Source organism: Oryctolagus cuniculus, chromosome 1, assembly GCF_051225735.1.
Source record: "Oryctolagus cuniculus isolate XC-2025 breed Fujian yellow rabbit chromosome 1, ASM5122573v1, whole genome shotgun sequence".
Lineage (NCBI taxonomy): Eukaryota > Metazoa > Chordata > Mammalia > Lagomorpha > Leporidae > Oryctolagus > Oryctolagus cuniculus.
This window is the reverse complement of record NC_142867.1, coordinates 169,449,832-169,471,179: the sequence shown is the minus strand read 5'-3', so window position 1 is coordinate 169,471,179 and position 21,348 is coordinate 169,449,832. Positions and strand designations below refer to the sequence as shown.

At 42.4% G+C, this 21,348-nt stretch overlaps 1 protein-coding gene across 4 annotated transcripts in view; it reads left to right on the top strand.

Moving 5' to 3' along the window:
* GLDC (glycine decarboxylase) overlaps window positions 1-21,348 on the top strand; it is a 142,220-nt gene that overhangs the window by 68,990 nt on the left and 51,882 nt on the right. For all 4 annotated transcript variants that reach the window (XM_051858199.3, XM_051858196.3, XM_002708098.6 and 1 more), the window contains 6 exons: window positions 4,396-4,560; window positions 9,779-9,856; window positions 10,629-10,776; window positions 11,195-11,391; window positions 13,552-13,648; window positions 20,904-21,009. In XM_051858199.3, the coding sequence (XP_051714159.1) occupies window positions 4,396-4,560; window positions 9,779-9,856; window positions 10,629-10,776; window positions 11,195-11,391; window positions 13,552-13,648; window positions 20,904-21,009 (791 nt within the window). The remainder of the gene's footprint in view (window positions 1-4,395; window positions 4,561-9,778; window positions 9,857-10,628; window positions 10,777-11,194; window positions 11,392-13,551; window positions 13,649-20,903; window positions 21,010-21,348) is intronic.

Genomic DNA, 21,348 nt, shown 5'->3' with positions numbered 1-21,348 from the left:
GATGCCAACACTGCAGGTGGTGGCTTTACCCGCTATACCACAGCACTGCCGCCTACATTTTTTTTTTTTTTTTTTTTTTAAGATTTATTTTATTTATTTAAAAGTCATTTACAGAGAGAGGTAGAGACAGAGAGAGAGAGAGAGGTCTTACATCTGCTGGTCCACTCCCCAGATAGCTGTAATGGCTGGAGCTGAGCCAATCCAAAGTCACATTTAGTTATTTATTTGAAAGGCAGAGATACAGAGAGAGGAGAAAGAGAGAGAGAGAGAGAGGGAGGGAGATCTTCCATCTACTGGTTCACTTCCCACATGGCCATTATGGCCAGAGCTGGGCCAGTCTGGAGCCAGGGGCCAGGAGTTTCTTCTAGGTCTTCATTTGGGTGCAGGGGTGCAAGGATTGGGCCATCCTCTGCTGCTTCCCGAGGCACATTAGTAGGGAGCTGGATGGGAAGTAGAGCAGCTGGGACTCTAACTGGTGCCCATATGGCATGCTGGTGCTGCAGGCCCCGGCTTAAACCCACTGCACCATAGTGCTGCCTGCACCCCATCACTGTTAAAAGCATTAATCCCTGGTTTATTTCAGTAGTATAAAAAAGCCTGTAGATTTTAAATGCTTACAAGTAAATGGAGTGGGAGCATTTATCATTTTTATAAAACAGTAATTTTATTTATTTTTATTTGAAAGTCAGAGAGCCAGAAACAGAGAGATCTTCCTATCCACTGAGTTTGTGAAGCCAGGAGCCCAAGACTCAAACCAAGTCTCCCAAGTGTATAGCAAGGACCCAAGTATTTGAGCCATCACTGCTGCCTACGTGGGTGCATCTTAACAGGAAGCAGGACTTGGAAGAGGAGCTGGAACTTGAACCCAGGCACTCCTATATAGGATGTGGGCATCCCAATTGGCATTTTAATTTTGTAGGCAAATTTGTGCCCTAAAACAGAAATTTTAAAGCCCCCTACCTTTAGCACTGCTAATTGCTAATTAACATTACCCTCGTCTTTAACTTATGAATGGGTTGCATAAAGAGAGGAATGTTGAACCAAGGGAAGGAGGGCAATATAAACCCCAGTGTTTATAATTGAATAGACAACACAGTCCCAGGAATGAAGGACTGTGCTTGTGAAGTTTGGAACTGTTCCTATAGGTAATGGGGATATATCAGAGATATTTCAGCAGGGAAATCAAATACATACTTCTGTACCTCAAATATTAGATAATTTCCTATTTTTAAGCACCATGCTAGGCTAGTAAAACAATAAAGAAAAGGATGGATATTGGACATTAGGAGGAAGGTTAATGGGAACGTGTAGTTGTTTGGGGCTAAAATGCTTTTTTTTTTTTTTTAATTTAAGAGGCAGAGTTAAGACAGAGAGAGGGAGTGACAGAGAGATCTTCCATCTGCTGGGCTGATCAGGAGCCAGGAGCTTCCTCCAGGTCCCCAATGTGGCTTCAGGAGCCCAAGCAAGGGCTGTCCTCCACTGCCTTCCCAGGCCAGTAACAGAGAGGTGGATTTGAAGAAGAGCAGCCGGGTCACAAACTGGCGCCCATATGGGATTCTGGCACCATGGGCGGAGGCTTAACCTACTATGCAGAGCACTAGTCCCTGAGGCTAAGATCTTTTTTTTAAAGATTGATTTTATTTTACTTGAAAGTCACAGTTACACAGAGAGAGGAGAGGCAGAGAGAGAGAGAGAGAGAGAGAGAGAGGTCTTCCGTCTGCTGGTTCACTCCCCAGATGGTTGCAACGGCTGGAGCTGCGCTGATCCGAAGCCGGGGCCAGGAGCTTCTTCCAGGTCACCCATGTGGGTACAGTGGCCCAAGGACTTGGGGCCGTCTTCTACTGCTTTCTCAGACCATAGCAGAGAGCTAGCTCGGAAGTGGAGCAGCGGGTCTCGAACTGGTGTGCATATGGGATGCCAGCACTGCAGGTGGCGGCTTTACCCGCTATGCTACAGTGCCGGCCCCAGAGGCTAAGATTTTTAAAATACTTGAGTATTGGCAGAATAGTGATACCTTTGAAGGGATAGGAATATTCAAGAAGAAAAACTTTGGAGCCTAATTGGGGAAAGAACAGGGAATATGAAACCTATTAGGATGTGATGAACTTACAGAAGAAAATATTTTTAAATAGAACTATCTAATATTTAAGTAGAACTGTGAATAAATCCTTTGGTAAAGGTCTATCAGTGTGTTCTCTTTAAAAGATTGTTTTAAAAAAAAAGAGGGAACACTTTTGAAGAGCCCAAGGGTCATTGAGAATGCTAATTGTATGTTACATTTTAAAACATATGCAGGCGCTGCCGCTCACTAGGCTAATCCTCCGCCTGCAGCGCCGGCACACCAGGTTCTAGTCCCGGTTGGGGCGCTGGATTCTGTCCCGGTTGCTCCTCTTCCAGGCCAGCTCTCTGCTGTGACCCGGGAGTGCAGTAGAGGATGGCCCAAGTACTTGGGCCCTGCACCTGCATGGGAGACCAGGAGAAGCACCTGGCTCCTGGCTTTGGATCAGTGCGATGCGCCGGTCACAGCGCGCCGGCCGCGGCGGCCATTGGAGGGTGAACCAATGGCAAAGGAAGACCTTTCTCTCTGTCTCTATCTCTCACTGTCCACTCTGCCGTTAAAAAAAAAAAAAAAATGCAGAGGTTGGTGTTATAGTAGATAGAGCATGTTCAGCTTCCGCTTTCAACACCAGAATGTTTGAGCATTGCTCTTTCTTTTCCTACTGTGTATTCTATGTCTATCTTTATGGACAAACTGAATCTTTCCTGTTTATCACATAAACCAGCAGGTATGTGTGTATGCTTTTGTGTGTGTATGTGTGTGTTTATGTGTCAAAAAATGATTCTGAATTAATCAGAGTTGCATGTTAACCAGGCAATCTAAGCATATGGCAGAAGTAGCGCTGTGTCTGTTTTCATAGTGACAAGCCATGTGTGAAGGTCTTGTCTGATCTGAGATTACAGCTGCCCATTGTCTATGCCTTTTGTATGACCCCATTTGTGCTTAGATTCCCATTTTATTTGCCTGCACCAAGTATTATGTGTCTCATTCATTCCAGTTCACTGCCCACTTAGAATCTGGCAAACTAGTTTACAGTTGCTAGGTCAGTTTGTTGAAGAAGTTGATGAGCAAAACTTTATTCTGCTATATATAGGCACACATTATTGCATTAATAAAACCTTTAGGTAAAGTCTTGACATTTTTCCACGTGCTAAGACAACTTCTCCACCTACTCCCCATCCAAGATAAGATACTAAGCAAAACCAAACAAAACAGTGGGATAAAAAAATACTGATTTCAAAGTCTTTTTTAAAAGAAAGAAAAGAAGAGTGGAAATATCCTGAACATGATTACCAGAAGAAGAAAGGAAAAGGGTCTGAAAAAATGAAAAACAAAGCCAAACAAATAAATGACCTGAAACTTTTCCTTAAAACTCTCAAGAACAGTATATATATGAACTGTTATCAGTCTGTGCAATGGTGTGGAACTATTTGGCCCACAGTCACAGTCAGAATGAATGGATTTTTGATGAAAAAGTTGTTCTCTCACAAATCCTCAGTCATCCTTCATTCTATAACTTATTTTCTTTAAAACATTTATGACTCTAAAATTAATTCACTTATTTGTTGCCTCTTTTCCATTTGAATACCTGAGATCAGAGACTCCTTCCCATCTTACTTATGAATCCATAATAGTTATTGGCACTTAGCAAGGAATGAGTGAAGGAATGAAGAAAAGGATAAAGAAACTGAGTGAGTTAACTTCCACATCCAAAGCCACATTCATAGTTAACATCTTGAGGACCTGAAATCAGTATCCTTGTCTGCTCTACCTTCTAATCGTTTCTATTTGTGAATTTTGATAGCTATTGAATTAACTTCCATAAGTAACTAGGTAATGAGAATTCTCAAATAGAGCCTATGAATTTGCTAGGGGCTCATAGAACTTTTGCTTAATATAAAAGCAAAAATTAAAAAAATATTTTGGGTGTTAGATACTAGATTCTTGGGTGCTTTCCTATTGAGAACTGTGATTGAAGTGTTCTTTTGTCCAGAGGAAAGAAACTAGAAAGTGAAATTTCTGCTTATAATATCATAAGCAGGCTCTAGTGGATTTTAAGAGCTGATTTACAATGGAACACATATATGCAATCAGGTCATTAAAATAGCAATGTAAGATTTAAACATTGTAGAGTGGTGGAAAAATAAGCACAAAGTTAATATTGTTACTGTGATTCAGATCTGAGCTTTTGAAAGGGAAACTTACTGATATGTTATATAATTCCTAAGAGAATCAAACTTAATTTTCATAAACTAAGTTCCAAAATGAAGGCATTTTGGGAACTTCTCTGAATAGTGGAGGCACAGTGTGGACAGAGCCTTTTGTTTCCCTCACAGGATCACCCAGTATACTCCGTACCAACCAGAGATATCTCAGGGAAGGTTGGAGAGTTTACTCAACTACCAGACCATGGTATGTGACATGACAGGCATGGACACAGCCAATGCATCCCTGTTGGATGAGGCGACTGCAGCTGCAGAAGCAATGCAGCTGTGCTACAGGTGAGCTTCAGTCTGAGATTCCCTCTGAATGAGTGGTGTCCCCAAGTCTTTCTCCTGCCATTTGGGCAAGATCCACTATCTCCGGCAGTTCCCAGTGATTTGTCCACACATGCATGTATACAAGTACATACATGCACATGCACAAACATACATACACACTTGTATGTAATAGACATTGTATCAATATTAGTTTGGGTAGAAAAAATGACCTGAAATAAGTGGTTTTTAAAAAGTAAATTTAGGGGGAACAGCATTGAGGCACAGCAGGTCAAGTCGCCTCATGTCAAATCTCTGCCTACAACACTAGCATCCCATATGAGCGCTAGTTCAAATCCTGGCTGCTCCACTTCCAATCCAACTCCCTACTAAAGTGCCTGAGAAAGCAGCAGAAGATGGCCCACGTGCTTGGGCCCTGCCACCCGTGGAGGAGACCCTGATGGAGTTCCAGATTCCTATCTTCAGTTTGGCCCAGCCCTGCCTGTTGTGGCCATTTGGGAAGTGAACCAGTGGGTGGAGGATATCTCTTCTATGTCTTTCCCTCTCTGTTTATAATTCTGCCTTTCAAATAAATAAATCTTTTTTTCAGAAAGCTACCTTTAGGGCAGGTATTGTGGTGCTGCAGGTTGGGCTGCCATTGGGATGCCAGTGTCTCATATCAGAATGCCTGGTTTGAGCTCAGGTTATTCTGCTTCTGATCCAGCTTACTGCCAGTGTGCATGGGATTCACCAGTGATGGCTCAAATACTTGGGTCCCTGACACCCATGTGGGAGACTTGAAGGAGTTCTGGGGTTCTGGCAGTGGCCTGACCCACCGCCATGATGTGGGTTTTGGGGAATGAGCAAGTAGATGGTAAAAGAAGTAAATAAATACAAAGCCACTATTGTCTAGCATTGTATAAGGATTTTTATGGTAATCCTGAGATATTATCAAGGGCCCATGCTCCTGTCTCTGCCATCTTTAAGTATTTTTTTTTTTAATTTATTTGAAAGGCAGAGTTGCAAAGAGAAAGGGAGAGACAGAGAGATCTTTGATCTGCTGGTTCACTCCCCAAATGGCCACAATGACTAGGGCTGGACCAAGCCAAAGCCAGGAGCTAGGAGCCTGATTCCGGTTTCCCATATGGGTGGCAGGGGCTTAAGTCCTTGGGCCATCCTCTGTTGCTTTCCCAGGCACATTAGCAGGGAACTGAATCAGAAGTGGAGCAGCTGGACTGGAATGGGTGCTTATATGAGATACTGGCATGGCAGGCAGGTGCTTAACCTTCTGTACCACAATATCGGCCCCTCTCTCTGCTGTCTTTAGTGAGTTTTTCATTCTCATGGATACAAGATTAACTGCTGGAGCATAGCCATGACATCTGCACTCAGGAGGACAAAAAGGCAAATGGTAGCGGTGACTTATTGCTAAACTATCCCTTCTGAAAAAGTGTTTTGGAAGCCTGTGCTCAACAGCTTTCACTTACACTTCACTGACCACACACACACACCCCTTCTTTTAAAGACTCATTTATTTATTTGAAAGGCAGAGTTATAGAGAGGCAGAGGTAGAGAGAGAGACAGAGAGAGAGAAAGAGAGGTTTTCCATCCACTGGTTCACTCCCCAAATGGCCGCAACTGCCGGAGGTGGGCCAATCTAAAGCCAGGAGCCTGGAGCTTCTTCCAGGCCTCTAATACGGGTGCAGGGGCCCAAGGACCTGGACCATCTTCTCCTTTCCCAGGCCATAACAGAGAGCTAGATTGGAACTGGAGCAGCTAGGATTTGAATCAGCACCCATTTGGGATACTGGCACTGCAGGGCAGCGACTTTACCCACTATGCCAAAGCACCGGCCCAGCCACCACTTTTTATAGGTGGCCTGGGTAAACTGGATTTAAATTTTTAAAAATTTTATTTGAAAGATAGCGAGAGAGAGAAAGGGAGAAGGACAGAGATCTTTTATGTGCTTTTTCATTTCCCATATGCCTGCAACAGCCAGGGCTGGGCCAGGCCAGCCTGAAACTTAATCTGGATCTCCCCCATGAGAGGTAGGGGACCCAGTTACTTAAGTCATCATTTGCTACCTTCAAGGGTGTACATTAGTAGGAGGTGGATGAGCTGAGACTTGAACCAGATAGTTGGATATGGAATGCAGCATCACCCATAGAAAGTTAACTGCAGTTCCAAACAGCAATCCCTGAAGTGGCAGTTTTTAGATGGCCATATTGCTCTGTTACTAGGGGTGAAGGGATATTGGGTAGTAACTGACAATCTGCAATGTAATATAAAATACTCATAAATAATTGCTCTCTTTCATGACAAGTGTTGTTCTTGGGTTATAGTAATATTTACAGCTTGTCTCCTAACCCTATTTTACAATATTGTGAACATTTAACCATTTCATTAGCCAGTTTTCTAGACTAAGATCTGTTCCATGGTAGTACACTCTTGAATGAAAATACCATAATTAGTTTAACCTCTCACCTTTATTGTGAGACATTTAGTTTATTCCCAACTTTTACTGTTAATCGTTATACTTCATATGTATCCTTATAATAAATCTTTGTCAAAACTTCTGATTATTTCCTGAGGATCTATTGCTGGAAATAGTTACTAGGTCATGGTACATAGTTAACAATTGTTCTCCAGTTCCTCTCTTTCCTTTATTCTCGTGAGTACATTGGAGCATACCTTAGTGGTAGAATTCTCTTGTAGTTGATCCTCTGGTTGACAAATACATCACATTCATGATGTGTCTGTCTGAGGCTTGCATTTCTGGCCCATTAAATGCCCATGTAAGCCCCTTTCTTGGCTTATATAAACTTAGCAATGAGGGGAAGTGTGATCCTCAAACTCACTCATCACTCTGGTACATTGCACTCATAGACCCTTCTGCTTCCTGAGCAGCCTTAGGGAATGGGTTCAGGTTTTTTCTCCTTGCAGGGATGGATACCACAAAGGAATCCCATCCACCCGCTTCTCCAGTTATTACTCTCCATTTTTCACTATTTTTCATTTTCACTAATTTTCATTTTCCCTTTTTTGTTCTCACCTTCTCACTGCTCTCTCATCTTCCTCTTCCCTCCTTTTTTTTTTTTTTTAAAGATGTTAGGCTTTAGGATTTTAGGGTTTGCTGAAGGTGAGGAGGCAAAAGTAGAAAAGTTAAAGTAGAAAATACTTTATTTTTATGGGGGACAGAATAGGAGGCATAGAGAGGGTAGGGGCTGAGGCTGCCTGAACAGAGGGCAGGGGGTTTCGAGGCAGGCTTCATTTCATTTGAGCAGCAGGCGGAGTCCCATCAACTTAGGGGAGGTGCAGGGTACCACATTGACCCTGATAAGATGGGTGGGAAACATGCAGAAAGGTTCCTTGGTGACCTTTACAATGCATTGTCTTAGCAATTTGGAATGTCTCAGGTGTAGATTATCTGTACCCAGTTTCTTAGGGCCTGGGGAGTAACCCAATGGTTCCTTTCTTTTTTTTTTTTTTGACAGGCAGAATTAGACAGTGAGAGAGAGAGACAGAGAGAAAGATGTTCCTTTTCTGTTGGTTCACCCCCCAATGGCCGCTGTGGCCGGTGCGCCGCACCAATCCAAAGCCAGGAGCCAGGTGCTTCCTCCTGGTCTCCCATGCAGGTGCAGGGCCCAAGTACTTGGACCATCCTCCACTGTACTCCCGGGCCACAGCAGAGAGCTGGCCTGGAAGAGGAGCAACCGGGACAGAATCTGGCGCCCCAACTGGGACTAGAACCCGGGGTGCCGGTGCCGCAGGCGGAGGATTAGCCTAGTGAGCCGCAGCCTCGGCCCCAATGGTTCTATCAGGCGTCAGTGGCTAAATAGGTTCTAACAGAAAATTTATTTATTTATTTGAAAGACAGAGTTACAGAGAGAGAGAGAGAGAGGAGTGAGAGTGTGAGATCTTCCATCTACTGGTTCACTCCACAAATGGCTGCAACAGCCGGGGCTGGGGCAGGCCAAAGCCAAGAGCCTGGAACTTCATCCTGGTCTCCCATGTGAGTAGCAGGGTTCCAAGCACTTAGACCGTCTTCTGCTTTCCCAGGCCCATTAGCAAGGAGCTGGATCAGAAATGGATCTCAAACCAGTGCTCATACGGGATGTGGAATCGCAGGCAGCAACTTAATCTGTTGTGCAATAATACCAGTCCCCTGCCTCTTTATCTGAAAGCTTTCATCTCACAAAGCAGAAGCTCTGAGGGCTTTCTATTTGCTGGTACAGGGTTTGTCCTAAACTGTTTAGTATTAATGGGCTGCTCACATTCTGCAAATGTTAGATTTGCTTCCTCTTAATTATCAGTCCTTTGAGCCAAAAGAACTTAGATGCATGCTTTTTATCTTAAGCAAAAATTTTTAAAGTAGCAGTGATTTTTGTCTCTACCTCTGATCATTTAAGCTTAGGTAGCTCTATTCTCCAGTTGTATTTAGATTCAAACTATGAAGAGCATTGTGCATTGTGTAATTAATCACGTTCATATTTCCTCCTCTATTAAATATATGTTTATCATAGAAGTAATTATTGGTACATAACTTTTAAAAATGCATGCAATCAAGCAGGATATAATGAAAAGTAAAACTTGCTGGTTCACTAGTCCTAGTCCATTGAGGAAGGCACTATTGACTGTTCGTTGTGTATCTTTCCAGGAAATTAAATGTACAGCAGGATACACATGTATCCCACTTCCCTTTTCTTTTGATCCAGATGTGCTCATGATATGCAAATTGTTAAACATCCCTGCCAGTTTTCTTTTCTGGAATTATGGGTGGAGAACTCCCAGGATTTGGGTCCTACTCTGCTCCTACAATAACTGAGTGCCCCTGCATGCTTCATAACCTGAATTATTTCCCTCTTATGTCGAGTGAGGACACAGGGTTTGAGAAAAGCTCTGAATTACTCGTTTGTCAGTAACATCCTAAGATGTTTTATTCAGAAGAGTTAATTTTTACATTTTCACTTGTACCAAATCATTTCCCTTTTCTTCTTTATTTTCCCTCATGGTATAATTTTTAAAAATTTGAGGCATTTTAAGGGTGATTTTGCTGAATGGATTAAAATGAGAATTGGAATTAAGTAGAATTCTAGTCAGTAAATGTCAGTAGTCACTGATGACTCAGTATTTTTTATACTACGCTCGCATTTTCCCTAAGTACCACATTTGCTTTGCGTTCTAAAAGGTTACTCTGATTTCTTTGAATTTCATGTTCAAATGTGCTTTTTCTTTTGAACAGACACAACAAGAGGAAGAAATTTTTTGTTGACCCTCGTTGTCACCCCCAGACAATAGCTGTCATCCAGACTAGAGCCAAGTAATTGATTTTATTTGTGTTTTGAACTCAGGGGTAATATGCTCATCTCTGCTATTTCTTTCTCTCACTTTCACTTATTGGAGGTGAATCTGGTTTAAATTGGCGTTGTTCAGTTTTGCTTTCCCTGTAACTTTATTCCAGGGATCTCTCTGGTAAGTAAACTGTGTCAGAATTGAGCAGGAAATATTATAGATTTAGATGCCTTTATTATTTCATTTTTCTAAGTAAGAAGAAAATTAGATATTAAATTCATTTCAACAATGTTTCAGAAAATTTGAAAAATAGAGGAAAATATTTGAAAAATACTGTTAGTATGCACAATACCTTCATGTAGTTGCTGTAGATTAAGGTATTATATTTTTTTAATGCTATAATCAGGCAAAAGAAACATGGCACAACCACCACCTTTTGCTTTCTCCTTTGTAACAGTTGGGCTTTCTTACCCTCAACATATATTTCCATCCCTTCAGTGGAGTTTTCTGACATATAATTGATATTATATACTTTAGGATTCTGAGAAGTTCTTGCTCATGTTACTGATGATTTTTCATTCACCTAAGACTGCTCTAAGGTGAAAGCGGTGATGGCTTTGTAGATACAGGTATAGGTTTTGATGAGAGTTGTAACCATTGAAGACAGGAATAAACTCTGAGCTGTTGGTTGCATTTGAGTTGGTGTGATGCACTGTTTATTCTGAAGGGTCAGGTGTGGAATGGGGTGAGAAGACCTTTTCCCTTGTCAAAGCATGATGATTCTTTGTCCATCTTTCCAGATACAATGGAGTCCTCATTGAGCTAAAGTTACCACATGAAATGGACTTCAGTGGAAAAGATGTCAGTGGAGTCTTGTTTCAGTACCCAGACACCGAGGGGAAGGTAGAAGACTTCACAGAGCTTGTGGAGAGAGCTCACCAGACTGGGGTAGGCAAACCTTCCATGTGGGGATCCCTTGAGGTATGTCTCAACATCTGTCTCCCTTCCTTCTCGTCACTTCCTGTCGCTTCCCTTCCCTCTCTTCCTTCATTCCTTTTCTTTCTCTCTTTCTTTCTTTTTCTGTCTGTCTGTCTGTTCTCTCTCTTCTTCATTCTTTCAATTTCTTTACTATAATCACATGGAATAGTAAGACTGTCCCACCTGCCTCCTTCAAATTTGTTTTATTCACTGATTCCTGTCATGGTAGACAATCAGCAAATAGTGTTTGAAAAAATGAATGAGTAAATGGAGTCGACAGAATATGAACCAGTTCTTCAAGTTTGCCTAGAGTTGAGATAATTTACTCTCCCACTACTCTTGGGGGAAAGGTAATAATCATGTCCCTTTTCCCCTATTTCCTTTCTAGAGCCTGACATGCTGTGCTACTGATCTTTTAGCCTTGTGTATCTTGAGGCCACCCGGAGAATTTGGGGTAGACATAGCTCTGGGCAGCTCACAGAGATTCGGAGTGCCGCTGGGCTATGGGGGACCTCATGCAGCATTTTTTGCTGTCAGAGAAAACTTGGTGAGGATGATGCCTGGAAGAATGGTGGGAGTAACAAGGTAAAGCAGCTCTTGTTCTTCCTCCTCTTTTATTGTGATTATGATTTTCCCTATTCCATCTCCTGATCAAAAAAGTCACTAATTTCTCTCAGAATTTAACTGGCCCATGTTGAGTTGACTAAGGAAATGTACACAGTCAGAAGAGATGATCTCTTTGGGTTATGAGTCAGTGCTTCTCAAACACTGTGTGTACCTATTTGAAAAGCTATAATATAGAATTTACTATATATTAGTATTTTTAAAAGATTTATTTATTTATTTGAAAGTGGGAGTTACAGAGAAAGAGGAGAGGCAGAGAGAAGTCTTCCATCTGCTGGTTCACTCTCCAATTGGCTGCGACGGCTAGAGCCACGCCAATCTGAAGCCAGGAGCCAGGAGCTTCTTCCGGGTCTCCCACATGGGTGCAGGGGCCCAAGGACTTGGACCATCTTCCACTGCTTACCCAGACCATAGCAGAGAGCTGGATCCGAAATGGAGCAGCCAGGACTAGAACTGGTGCCCATATGGGATGTTGGTGCTTCAGGCCAGGATGTTAACCCTCTGCTCCATAGCACCAGCCCCTACTATATATTAGTATTAGAGTCATAGAAGTGAATTCATTTAGGTTGGTTAAAACTTTGAGAAACTGAATATTTTAGGTATTTTTTGTGTCTAGCCAGTTTCTCAATAGTGTAATGCATACTGTTATATTAATACAGGGCCGGTGTCATGGCACAGCAGGTTAAGCCATCACTTGGGACACTCACATCCCACATCAGAGCGTCAGTTTGGGTCCTAGGTACTCTACTTCAGATCAGCTTCCTGATAATGCATTCTGGGAGGCAGCAGATGATGACTTAGTGCTTTTCCCCTGCCACTCATGTGAGAGATGGAGTATTTTCTCTCTTCCTCTCCCTCTCTCTGTTTCAAGTAGATGAAAACAAATAACCATTTTGAAAAGTAAATACAAGTGCAATGAGAGATTACAAAGCACACCATGTTGAATGTGATCCATGTTTTATCCTAGAGGCTCTTGCCACTTGGACATTTGAGTAATTTTCAAATGTACTTTGCTCTTTTTGAAAAAAAAATTATTTACTTGAAAAGCAGAGACATATAAACAGACACAGAGCTCTCCCATTGACTGCTTCACTCCCCAAAGGCCAACAATAGCTGAGACTGGGTGAGGACAAAGCCAAGAGCTCAAACTTAATCCAGGTCTCCCACCTGGATAGCAGGGACCAACTACCTAAGCCATCATCTGCTGCCTTCTAGGATATGCATTAGCAGGAGGCTGGAATTGGGAATGATGGCATCCTAAGTCCTGTCTTAACCACTGCATCAAATGCCCCTTTTTCAAGTATAGTTTCTTGAATGTTCTTCATTAATGAAACTTCAAAGATTAAGAATTTAAATGAGTGCTAGGATTATTACTGGCGAAATTTAGCATGACCTTTTTGACATTTTCTAAAAGCTAGACATAAGTTAATAAATTCGTGAATGATGTGATGGTGATATGAGATTTTGAAATTTCCTCAATCTGTATTGTAAAAGGATCTTTGCTTTTTAGTATAAAAATAAGTTTGATCAAGTTTTCTTACTTTAGCGTCTATGAGTGTCTTCTCACCAGAGGAAATCAGGCAGAGGAATTTATAATTTAAAATATTTAGTATATTAGTTATTATCAGCTGGTTTTTACAATGAACTTCTTAACTTACTAAAAAATGTATTCCAAGGACTGATAAAAAAATGATTAAGATTGTTGGATCTTGTGTTTATCCAAATTCCTAAAAATTTTATTCATTTGAATTCCTAAATTCCAAATTCCTAAAAATTTTATTCATTTGAGAGAGAGATAGATATTAGGGAAGGAGAAATTTTGTTAGATATAAATAATTAGATTATTACCATTCTTTTACCTTGTAGTCATACAGTCACTTTGTGTTTGTAGTACAGAGATTCTATTTTCCCAGATATTTCACTTTGTCTGCATTTGCCAGGAAGCTCAGGATGAAACTTAATCTTCAATCAGCATCATTGTTTTGAGCTGGGTAATGAATTAACACCCATGTAAATTTGTTGAATTCATATCAAGCTGGGAAGGAAGGAGTAAGGTCCATTTATGGAAACTCCTGATGCTGTGACTGTCTGTGCTAATTGGATGCTTTGTTTCTGGCCCAGAGATGCCACTGGGAAAGAAGTGTATCGTCTTGCTCTTCAAACGAGGGAGCAACATATCCGCAGAGACAAGGCTACCAGCAATATTTGTACAGCCCAGGTAAATCTCTCCAAGTGTTGTGTTAATGAATTTGTTAAAAAAAACATCTTTTTGTAATTTGTGACATTTCTTCATATGTACTAGTCTATATTCTCTTATTTCTTAGCTTCTACCATCACAAGTAGCTCTTTCTTTAGCTTTTCTAAAGTCAAGGGCATTGAATCAAAATTTACATTTCATTAGCATTTTATTAATATAATTTACTGTAAGATTCATTCACTTATATAGTTCAATAGTTTTATTACTTACTTGTTCATTTGAAAGGCAGAATGACAGAGCATGCACACACATACACACACACGCACAGATATCTTCTATCCACTGGTTCATTCTCCAAATGGCAGCAACAGCTGAAGCTGAGCCAGGTTCACTCCAGAAGCAGGATCTCCTTGTGGATCTCTCATGGGTGGCAGGAACTCAAGTAACTGAGCCATCATTACTGCTTCCCAGGGACAGTAGTGTGGAGCTAGGCTGAAGGTGGAATAACCAGGACTCAAACCAGTATACTTATATGGGATGCAGGTGTCTCAAATGGTGGCTTAACCCACTGTGCCACAATGCCTGGCCCAGTTCACTGCTTTTTAGTATGCTCACAAAGTTGTGAAATCTTTTTTTTTTTTTTTTTATTTTTATTTTTTTATTTTTTGACAGGCAGAGTGGACAGTGAGAGAGAGAGAGACAGAGAGAAAGGTCTTCCTTTGCCGTTGGTTCACCCTCCAATGGCCACCGCGGCCGGCGCGCTGCGGCTGGTACACCGCGCTGATCCGATGGCAGGAGCCAGGAGCCAGGTGCTTTTCCTGGTCTCCCATGGGGTGCAGGGCCCAAGCACCTGGGCCATTCTCCACTGCACTCCCTGGCCACAGCAGAGAGCTGGCCTGGAAGAGGGGCAACCGGGACAGAATCCGGCGCCCCAACCGGGACTAGAACCCGGTGTGCCAGCACCGCAAGGCGGAGGATTAGCCTAGTGAGCTGCGGTGCCGGCCTAAATCTTTACTATTTAGTTGCAGAACATTTTCATTCCCTAAAAGGAAGCCCTGTTCCTGTTAGGCAGTCCCCTCCCTGTTCTCTTCTGATAGTACCTGGTAACCACCAGTCTACTTTCTGAATCTATGGATTGACCTATTCTCGACATTTCATATGCATGTGATCATACATCATGTGGATTTTTGTGCCTGGCTTCTTTCATACTGAATAATGCTTTCAAGGTTTACCCATATTGCAGCCTATATTAATATTTTATTCCTTTTTTAAATGACTGAATAATTTACCATTACTTGGATATACCACATTTTGTTTACTCGTTCATTTATTCACAGATATTTCGATTGTTTTTTTTTTTAAGATTTATTTATTTATTTGAAAGACTGAGTTACAGAGAGACAGAGGCAGAGAAAGATAGAGAGACAGAAAGAGGCCTTCCATCCACTGGTTCATTCCCTAGATGGCCACAGTAGCCGGAGCTACACCTATCTGAAGCCAGGAGCCAGGAGCTTCTTCTGGGTCTCCCACATGGGTGCAGGGGCCTAAGGACCTGGGCCATCTTCCACTGCTTTCCCAGGCCATATCAGAGAGCTGGATTTGAAGTGGAGCAGCAGGACTTAGAACTGGCACCCATATGGGATGCTAGCACTACAGGTGGCAGCTTTACCTGTTACGCCACAGCACCAGCCTCAGTTGTTTTTATGTTCTGAAAAAATTATTTTATTTGAAAAGCATAGAGAAAGACAAAAAGAGATCTCCCATCAACTGGCTCACTCCCCAAATGCCCATGTCAGCCAGGGCTGGGCCTGGTTAAAGCCAGACACTTGGAACACGTGTTGATCGAGGTCTCACACATGGGTGGCAGGAACCTCTCACCTGCTGCCTCTGAGGGTGTGCATCAGCAGGAAGACAGAATTGGGAGTCAGTTCAGAACTCAAATCCAGGCACTTTGATATGGGATGTGGACATCCCAAGCCATTGCTTTACTGCTGCATCAAACACCATCCCCTATTTCTACTTTTAGGCATTATAAAGCTGCTGTGAACATTGCTACACAAAGTTTTGCATGGACATGTTTTCAGTTCTCTTGGCTATATGTAGAAGTGGAATTGCTGGGTCATAAGAAAACTCTGCCTTTAACTTTTTGAAGGACTTCCAGACTGTGTTCCACAGGGGCTACAGCATGTTACATTCCCACCAGCAGTGTATGAAGATTCTAATTTCTCTACATTTTCAATAATACTTGCTATTCCCTTGACTTTTATCCCAGTGTGTATGAAGTAATACTTCATTATGGTTTTGATTTGGATTTCCTTAATAGCTAAATATTTTGAGCATTGTTAGCTTTCCATGCCTTTGTTTAGCTTCAATGTTAGCTTTTAATACATTCTTAAATATCCTGATTTTATTTTATATTTTTAAAGATTTATTTATTTATTTGAAAGGCAGAGTTGCAGAGAGAGGGAGGAGAGAAAGAGAGATCTCACCTGCTAGTTCATTCCCCAAATGGCTGCAGAAGCTGAGACTGGGCCAGGTAGAAGCCAGGAGTCAGGAGCCAGGAGCTTTTCCCAGGTCTCCCACGTGGATATAAGGGCTCAGGAACTTGAGCCATCTTCCACTGCTTTCCCAGCCACGTTAGCAGGGAGTTGGATCAGAAGTTGAGCAGCCAGGACTTGAACCGGTGCTCATCAGGAATGCTGGCCCAGAAGATGGTGGCTTAACCCGTGGACAACAGTACCTGCCCCTATTTTTAAAAATTTTCCCAGAAGCCGGTGTTGTGGATAGCAGATAAAGCTGCCATTTGCAATGCTGGCATCTCATTTGGGTGACAGTTTGTGTTCTACCTGCTCCATTTCCAATACAGATCCCCACTTAAGGCCTGGGAAAAGCAGTGGAAGATGGTCCAAAGTATTTGGGACCATGCCACCCATGTGAGAGATCTGGATGAAGCTCTTGGTTCCTGGCTTTGGTGTCACCCAGCCCAGCTGTTGTGGCCACTGGGGAATGAACTAACAGATGGAACATCTCTCTCTCTCTCTCTCTCTGTCTCTCCCTCTCTCTATATAATGCTGTCTTTCAAATAAACAAGTAAATAAATCTTAAAAAAAAAAAAACTGTCCAGTTTATCAAAATTTTTTTTCTTTTCTTGATCTCTATTTTTGTTTCTTTGATCTACTTTTGATTTTCTAGTGTCTTTCATTGATATACTTTTAAAAGACTTATTTATTTGGAAGGCAGAGTTACAGAGAAAGAAGAAGAGACAGAGTGAAAGAGAACTCTTCCATCCACTGGTTCACTCACTTCTCAAATGGCTGCAATGGCTGGGGATATGCCAGGCCAAAGCCAGGGGCCAGGAGTTTCTTCTTTCTCTCCCACATGGGTGACGGGCTCAAGCACTTGGGTCATCTTCTGCTGCTTTTCTTAGGCTATGAGCAGGGAGCTTGACTGGAAGTGAAGTAGCTGGGACAAACCAGCACCCATTTAGGATGCCAGCACTGCAGGTGGTGACTTAACCCACTGTGCCACAGCGCTGGCTCCTTGAATATTTTTTTTTTTTGGACTGGCACAGTTAGACAGAGAGAGAGAGAGAGAGACAGAGAGAAAGGTCCTCCTTTTCCGTTGGTTCACCTCCCAAATGGCTGCTACAGCCGGCGCACTGCGCTGATCCGAAGCCAGGAGCCAGGTGCTTCCTCCTGGTGTCCCGTGTGGGTGCAGAGCACAAGCACTTTGGTCATCCTCCACTGCACTCCCTGGCCACAGCAGAGAGCTGGACTGTATGTAAGAGGAGCAACCGGGACAGAATCCGGTGCCCCGACCGGGACTAGAACCCAGGGTGCCAGCGCCGCAGGTGGAGGATTAGCCTAGTGAGCCACAGCGCCGGCCTGGCTCCTTGAATATTTTTAAAAATGATTTTATACTTCCCATCAATTTGTTGTTGAGTCCTTTGATACAGTCCCCTGGGAATGGAAAGAATCATCTCCAGATTAAAAAGGGATATGAATCAAACTCCATAATGCTGTTGTTTTGGAGCCTCCCAGTGTATTATGTGAATGTTAGGCTTGGGTCTTTATTTCCTAGCATGATGGCCGTCAGCATTTGGGCATACTGTGTTGTATATATATTTATATATTTTTTTGTAAATACAAATTTAGGTATAGTATAGTGTCTGTTTTTAAAAAAAGATTGATTTATTTATTTGAATGGCAGAATTACAGAGAGGCAGTAGCAGAGAGACAGAGAGAGAGAAGGGTCTTCCATACCCTAGTTCACTCCCCAGATGACTGCAGTGGCTGGAGCTGTGTTGATCTGAAGACAGGAGCTTCTTCAAGGATTCCCACGTGGGTGCAGGGGCCTAAGAACGTGGGCCATCTTCCACTGCTTTCCCAGGTCATAGCAGAGCTGGATTGGAAGTGGAGCAGCCAGGACTCAAACTGGCACCCATATGGGATCCAGCACTTCAGGTGGCAACTTCACCTGCTACACCACAGTACTGGTCCCCTGTGTTGTGTATTTTTGACCTCAGACTTGCCCTCTCCATAGTTGTGCAGTTTTGTGATGCCTCTGTATTTCTTTCTTTCTTTTTTTTTTTTTAAGATTATTTATTTATTTGAAAGTTAGAGTTACACACACACACAGAGAGAGAAAGAGAGAGAAAGGTCTTCCATCTGCTGGTTCACTCCCCAATTGGCCACAATGGTTGGAGCTGCACTGATCTGAAGCCAGGAGCCAGGAGCTTCTTCTGGGTCTCCCATGTGGGTACAGGGTCCCAAGGACCTGGGCCATCTTCCATTGCTTTCCATAGCACAGCTCTGGACTGGAAGTGGAACAGGCAGCACTCGAACTGACGCCCATATGGGAAGCCATAACTGCAGGCAGCGGCTTTACCCGCTACGCCATAGCGCCGGCCCCTGTATTTATTTCTGATCATTGTACAGATTCACAAGATTATCTATTCTTTGTGTAGGAATTTTATTCTTCAAAAATATGTTTCTGTGTTTTCTGATGTCTTCTTTTCCTTCTTATTTTCTCTATTGACTTAACTTCACTTTCTGTTATCTGTTTCTTGTTTTGCAGGGGCCTGATAGAGATTTCTTTTCTAACAGCATAGTAGAGAAAATGTGTACTTAACAAACTAGATTCAGTGTTGAACATCATCCAATCTTTTTTTTTTTTTTTTTTGACAGGCAGAGTGGACAGTGAGAGAGAGAAACAGAGAGAAAGGTCTTCCTTTGCTGTTGGTTCACCCCCCAGTGGCCACTGTGGCCGGCGCACTGCGGCCGGTGCACCGCGCTGATCCGAAGCCGGGAGCCAGGTGCCTCTCCTGGTCTCCCATGGGGTGCAGGGCCCAAGCACTTGGGCCATCCTCCACTGCACTCCCAGGCCATAGCAGAGAGCTGGCCTGGAAGAGGAGCGACCAGGACAGAATCTGGCGCCCCGACTGGGACTAGAACCCAGTGTGCTGGCGCCACAGGCGGAGGATTAGCCTAGTGAGCTGCGGCACCAGCCGAACATCAACCAGTCTTAAAGTGCTTTTATTCTCAGTTGAGAGTCTATTCTGTGAAGTATTCCTGGGATGCTTGGTCGTGAAAGGCCTTGAACTGTTGATCTTGTATATTAGAGACCATATTGCTGACTAATGAGATCGAAGGGACTATGGACGGGGCAGGCAGTTAGTCTGACATTTGAATTTGGACCAGTTAATTGGGCTGATAGTGAATGGTTAGAAATCTGTTCACTGGAAGACTCTAGGGTGAAGAAGCAAGTAAAAAACATAATGGGGCTAACGCTGTGCCTAGTGGCAGTTAAAACTGTCACCTGTGGTGCCAATATCCCATGAGTGCCGGTTCAAGTCCTGGGTGTTCCTCTTCTGATCCAGCTCCCTGGTAATGGCCTGGGAAAGCAGTAGAGGATGGCTCAACTGCTTGAATTCCTGCACCTACATGGAAGACCTGGAAGAGGCTCCAGGCTCCTGGCTTCAGGTCAGCCCAGTTCCAGTCATTTGGGGAGTGAACCAGTGGAAGGAGGACCTTTCTGTCTCCTTCTCTCTTGTCTGTGACTCTGCCTTTCAAATAAATAAATAAATCTTTAAAAAAAAAAAGAATGAAACTGAGAAGAAGCAGAAAATTAGCTTCCATCATTTTCTTGCAAGATGTCATTCATTTTGGTTTCTGACCCTGGTTATCGCCTTTTTCATCTCCGCACCATCCCTTCAGGGGATCTTTCCTTGCTCCTCATGATGGACCTGCTCACAGAAACATCCTGGACTTTGGAGCAATTTCAGCGCTGCTGCTTCTTTCCTTTTTCTATAATATTAGAATACACACTTCGCTTAAATACCTTTCTGAAACCTCAGTCCAAAGGCCAAGAGCAATATCTTTTTACCCGAGAAAGCAACTTTTCTGTCATAAGGGAATAAGCCAATAGGTTCTAGTTTTCTCTTTCTAGGATATCTCCTGCCAACTCATTTTGGCTTTATTTTATTGCATCCTGCATTTTCATCTTGGGCAGTCCTTTGCTACAGATTTTGGTTGGTTGAAATTCAGCATATGTTTTACTTAAGACTTTATGAGACTTGTATTCTCTGAGTATTTGTTGTTTGAAAATTGTTGAAAATTTTATTTTTGGATGCTGATTCTATTTTCTTAAAAACAAGATTTTTTTTTATTTGAATAGTAGAGAAAGAGAGACAGACAGAGAATCTTCCATCCACTGATTCACTCCCCACATGGCCATAATGGCCAGAGCTGGACCAGTCTGGAGCCAGGAGCTTCATCTGGGTCTCCTATGTGGTTGCAGAGACCCAAGCACTTGCCATCTTCTGCTGCTTTCCCAGGAACATTTGCAGGTAGCTGGATTGGAAGTGGAGCAGGCAAAGGCAGCAGTTTTACCTGCTATGCCACAATACTGGCCCCTGATTCTATTCTTGAAGAACTACTTGAACTACAACTCTTCCTCCCGCGTGCTGAGATCTTTATTCCTCATTGTCTTGCAACACTCAGTATTTCTTCTTGATGGCTGATTTCATACTTCATGGATGAAACTCCATTATATTAGTCAAATTTGAAGGTTTTATATAGTAACTCCAGGGTGGCTTGGATGCTGTATTTTCTCTTAGGTAGTCAGGTAGATTATAAATGGGTCCAAATGCAGGAAATAAGATTGTGTAATTTTGTCCATTTGTTTCGACATCTAAATCACATAATTACATCTTCTCACTAATCATCTTCCATCACATTATTGAATATGATTCTCTAAATGTTTTTTATCCTTTTAGGCCCTCTTGGCAAACATGGCTGCCATGTTTGCCATCTATCATGGTTCTCGTGGACTGGAGCATATTGCTAGGAGGGTACACAATGCCACTTTGATTTTGTCTGAAGGTGAGTTGGTTATCTATTTTAAAATCTTTGGGCTTAACAAGACTGGTACATTTGAGCAGGTAAAATTGAAGACATGCTGCATATCTATTACTGTCTCTAAAAGTCAAAAGACAATCTGGAAAAACTGTCTTCAACATCTATGATAGGCTGTTCATATTTTTATTGAGAGCTGTTACTTTCCTCAATTCCTAAACATGAGAATGAAGAACACTCTGAAAGAAAAATCGGTGTAGGGTGTTAAATGTAATTTAAAAAGAAAGAATACAAACAAGTGAATATCCCATAAATATATAAAAAATTTCAACCTCCATATTAATCATAAAAATAAAAATTAAAATA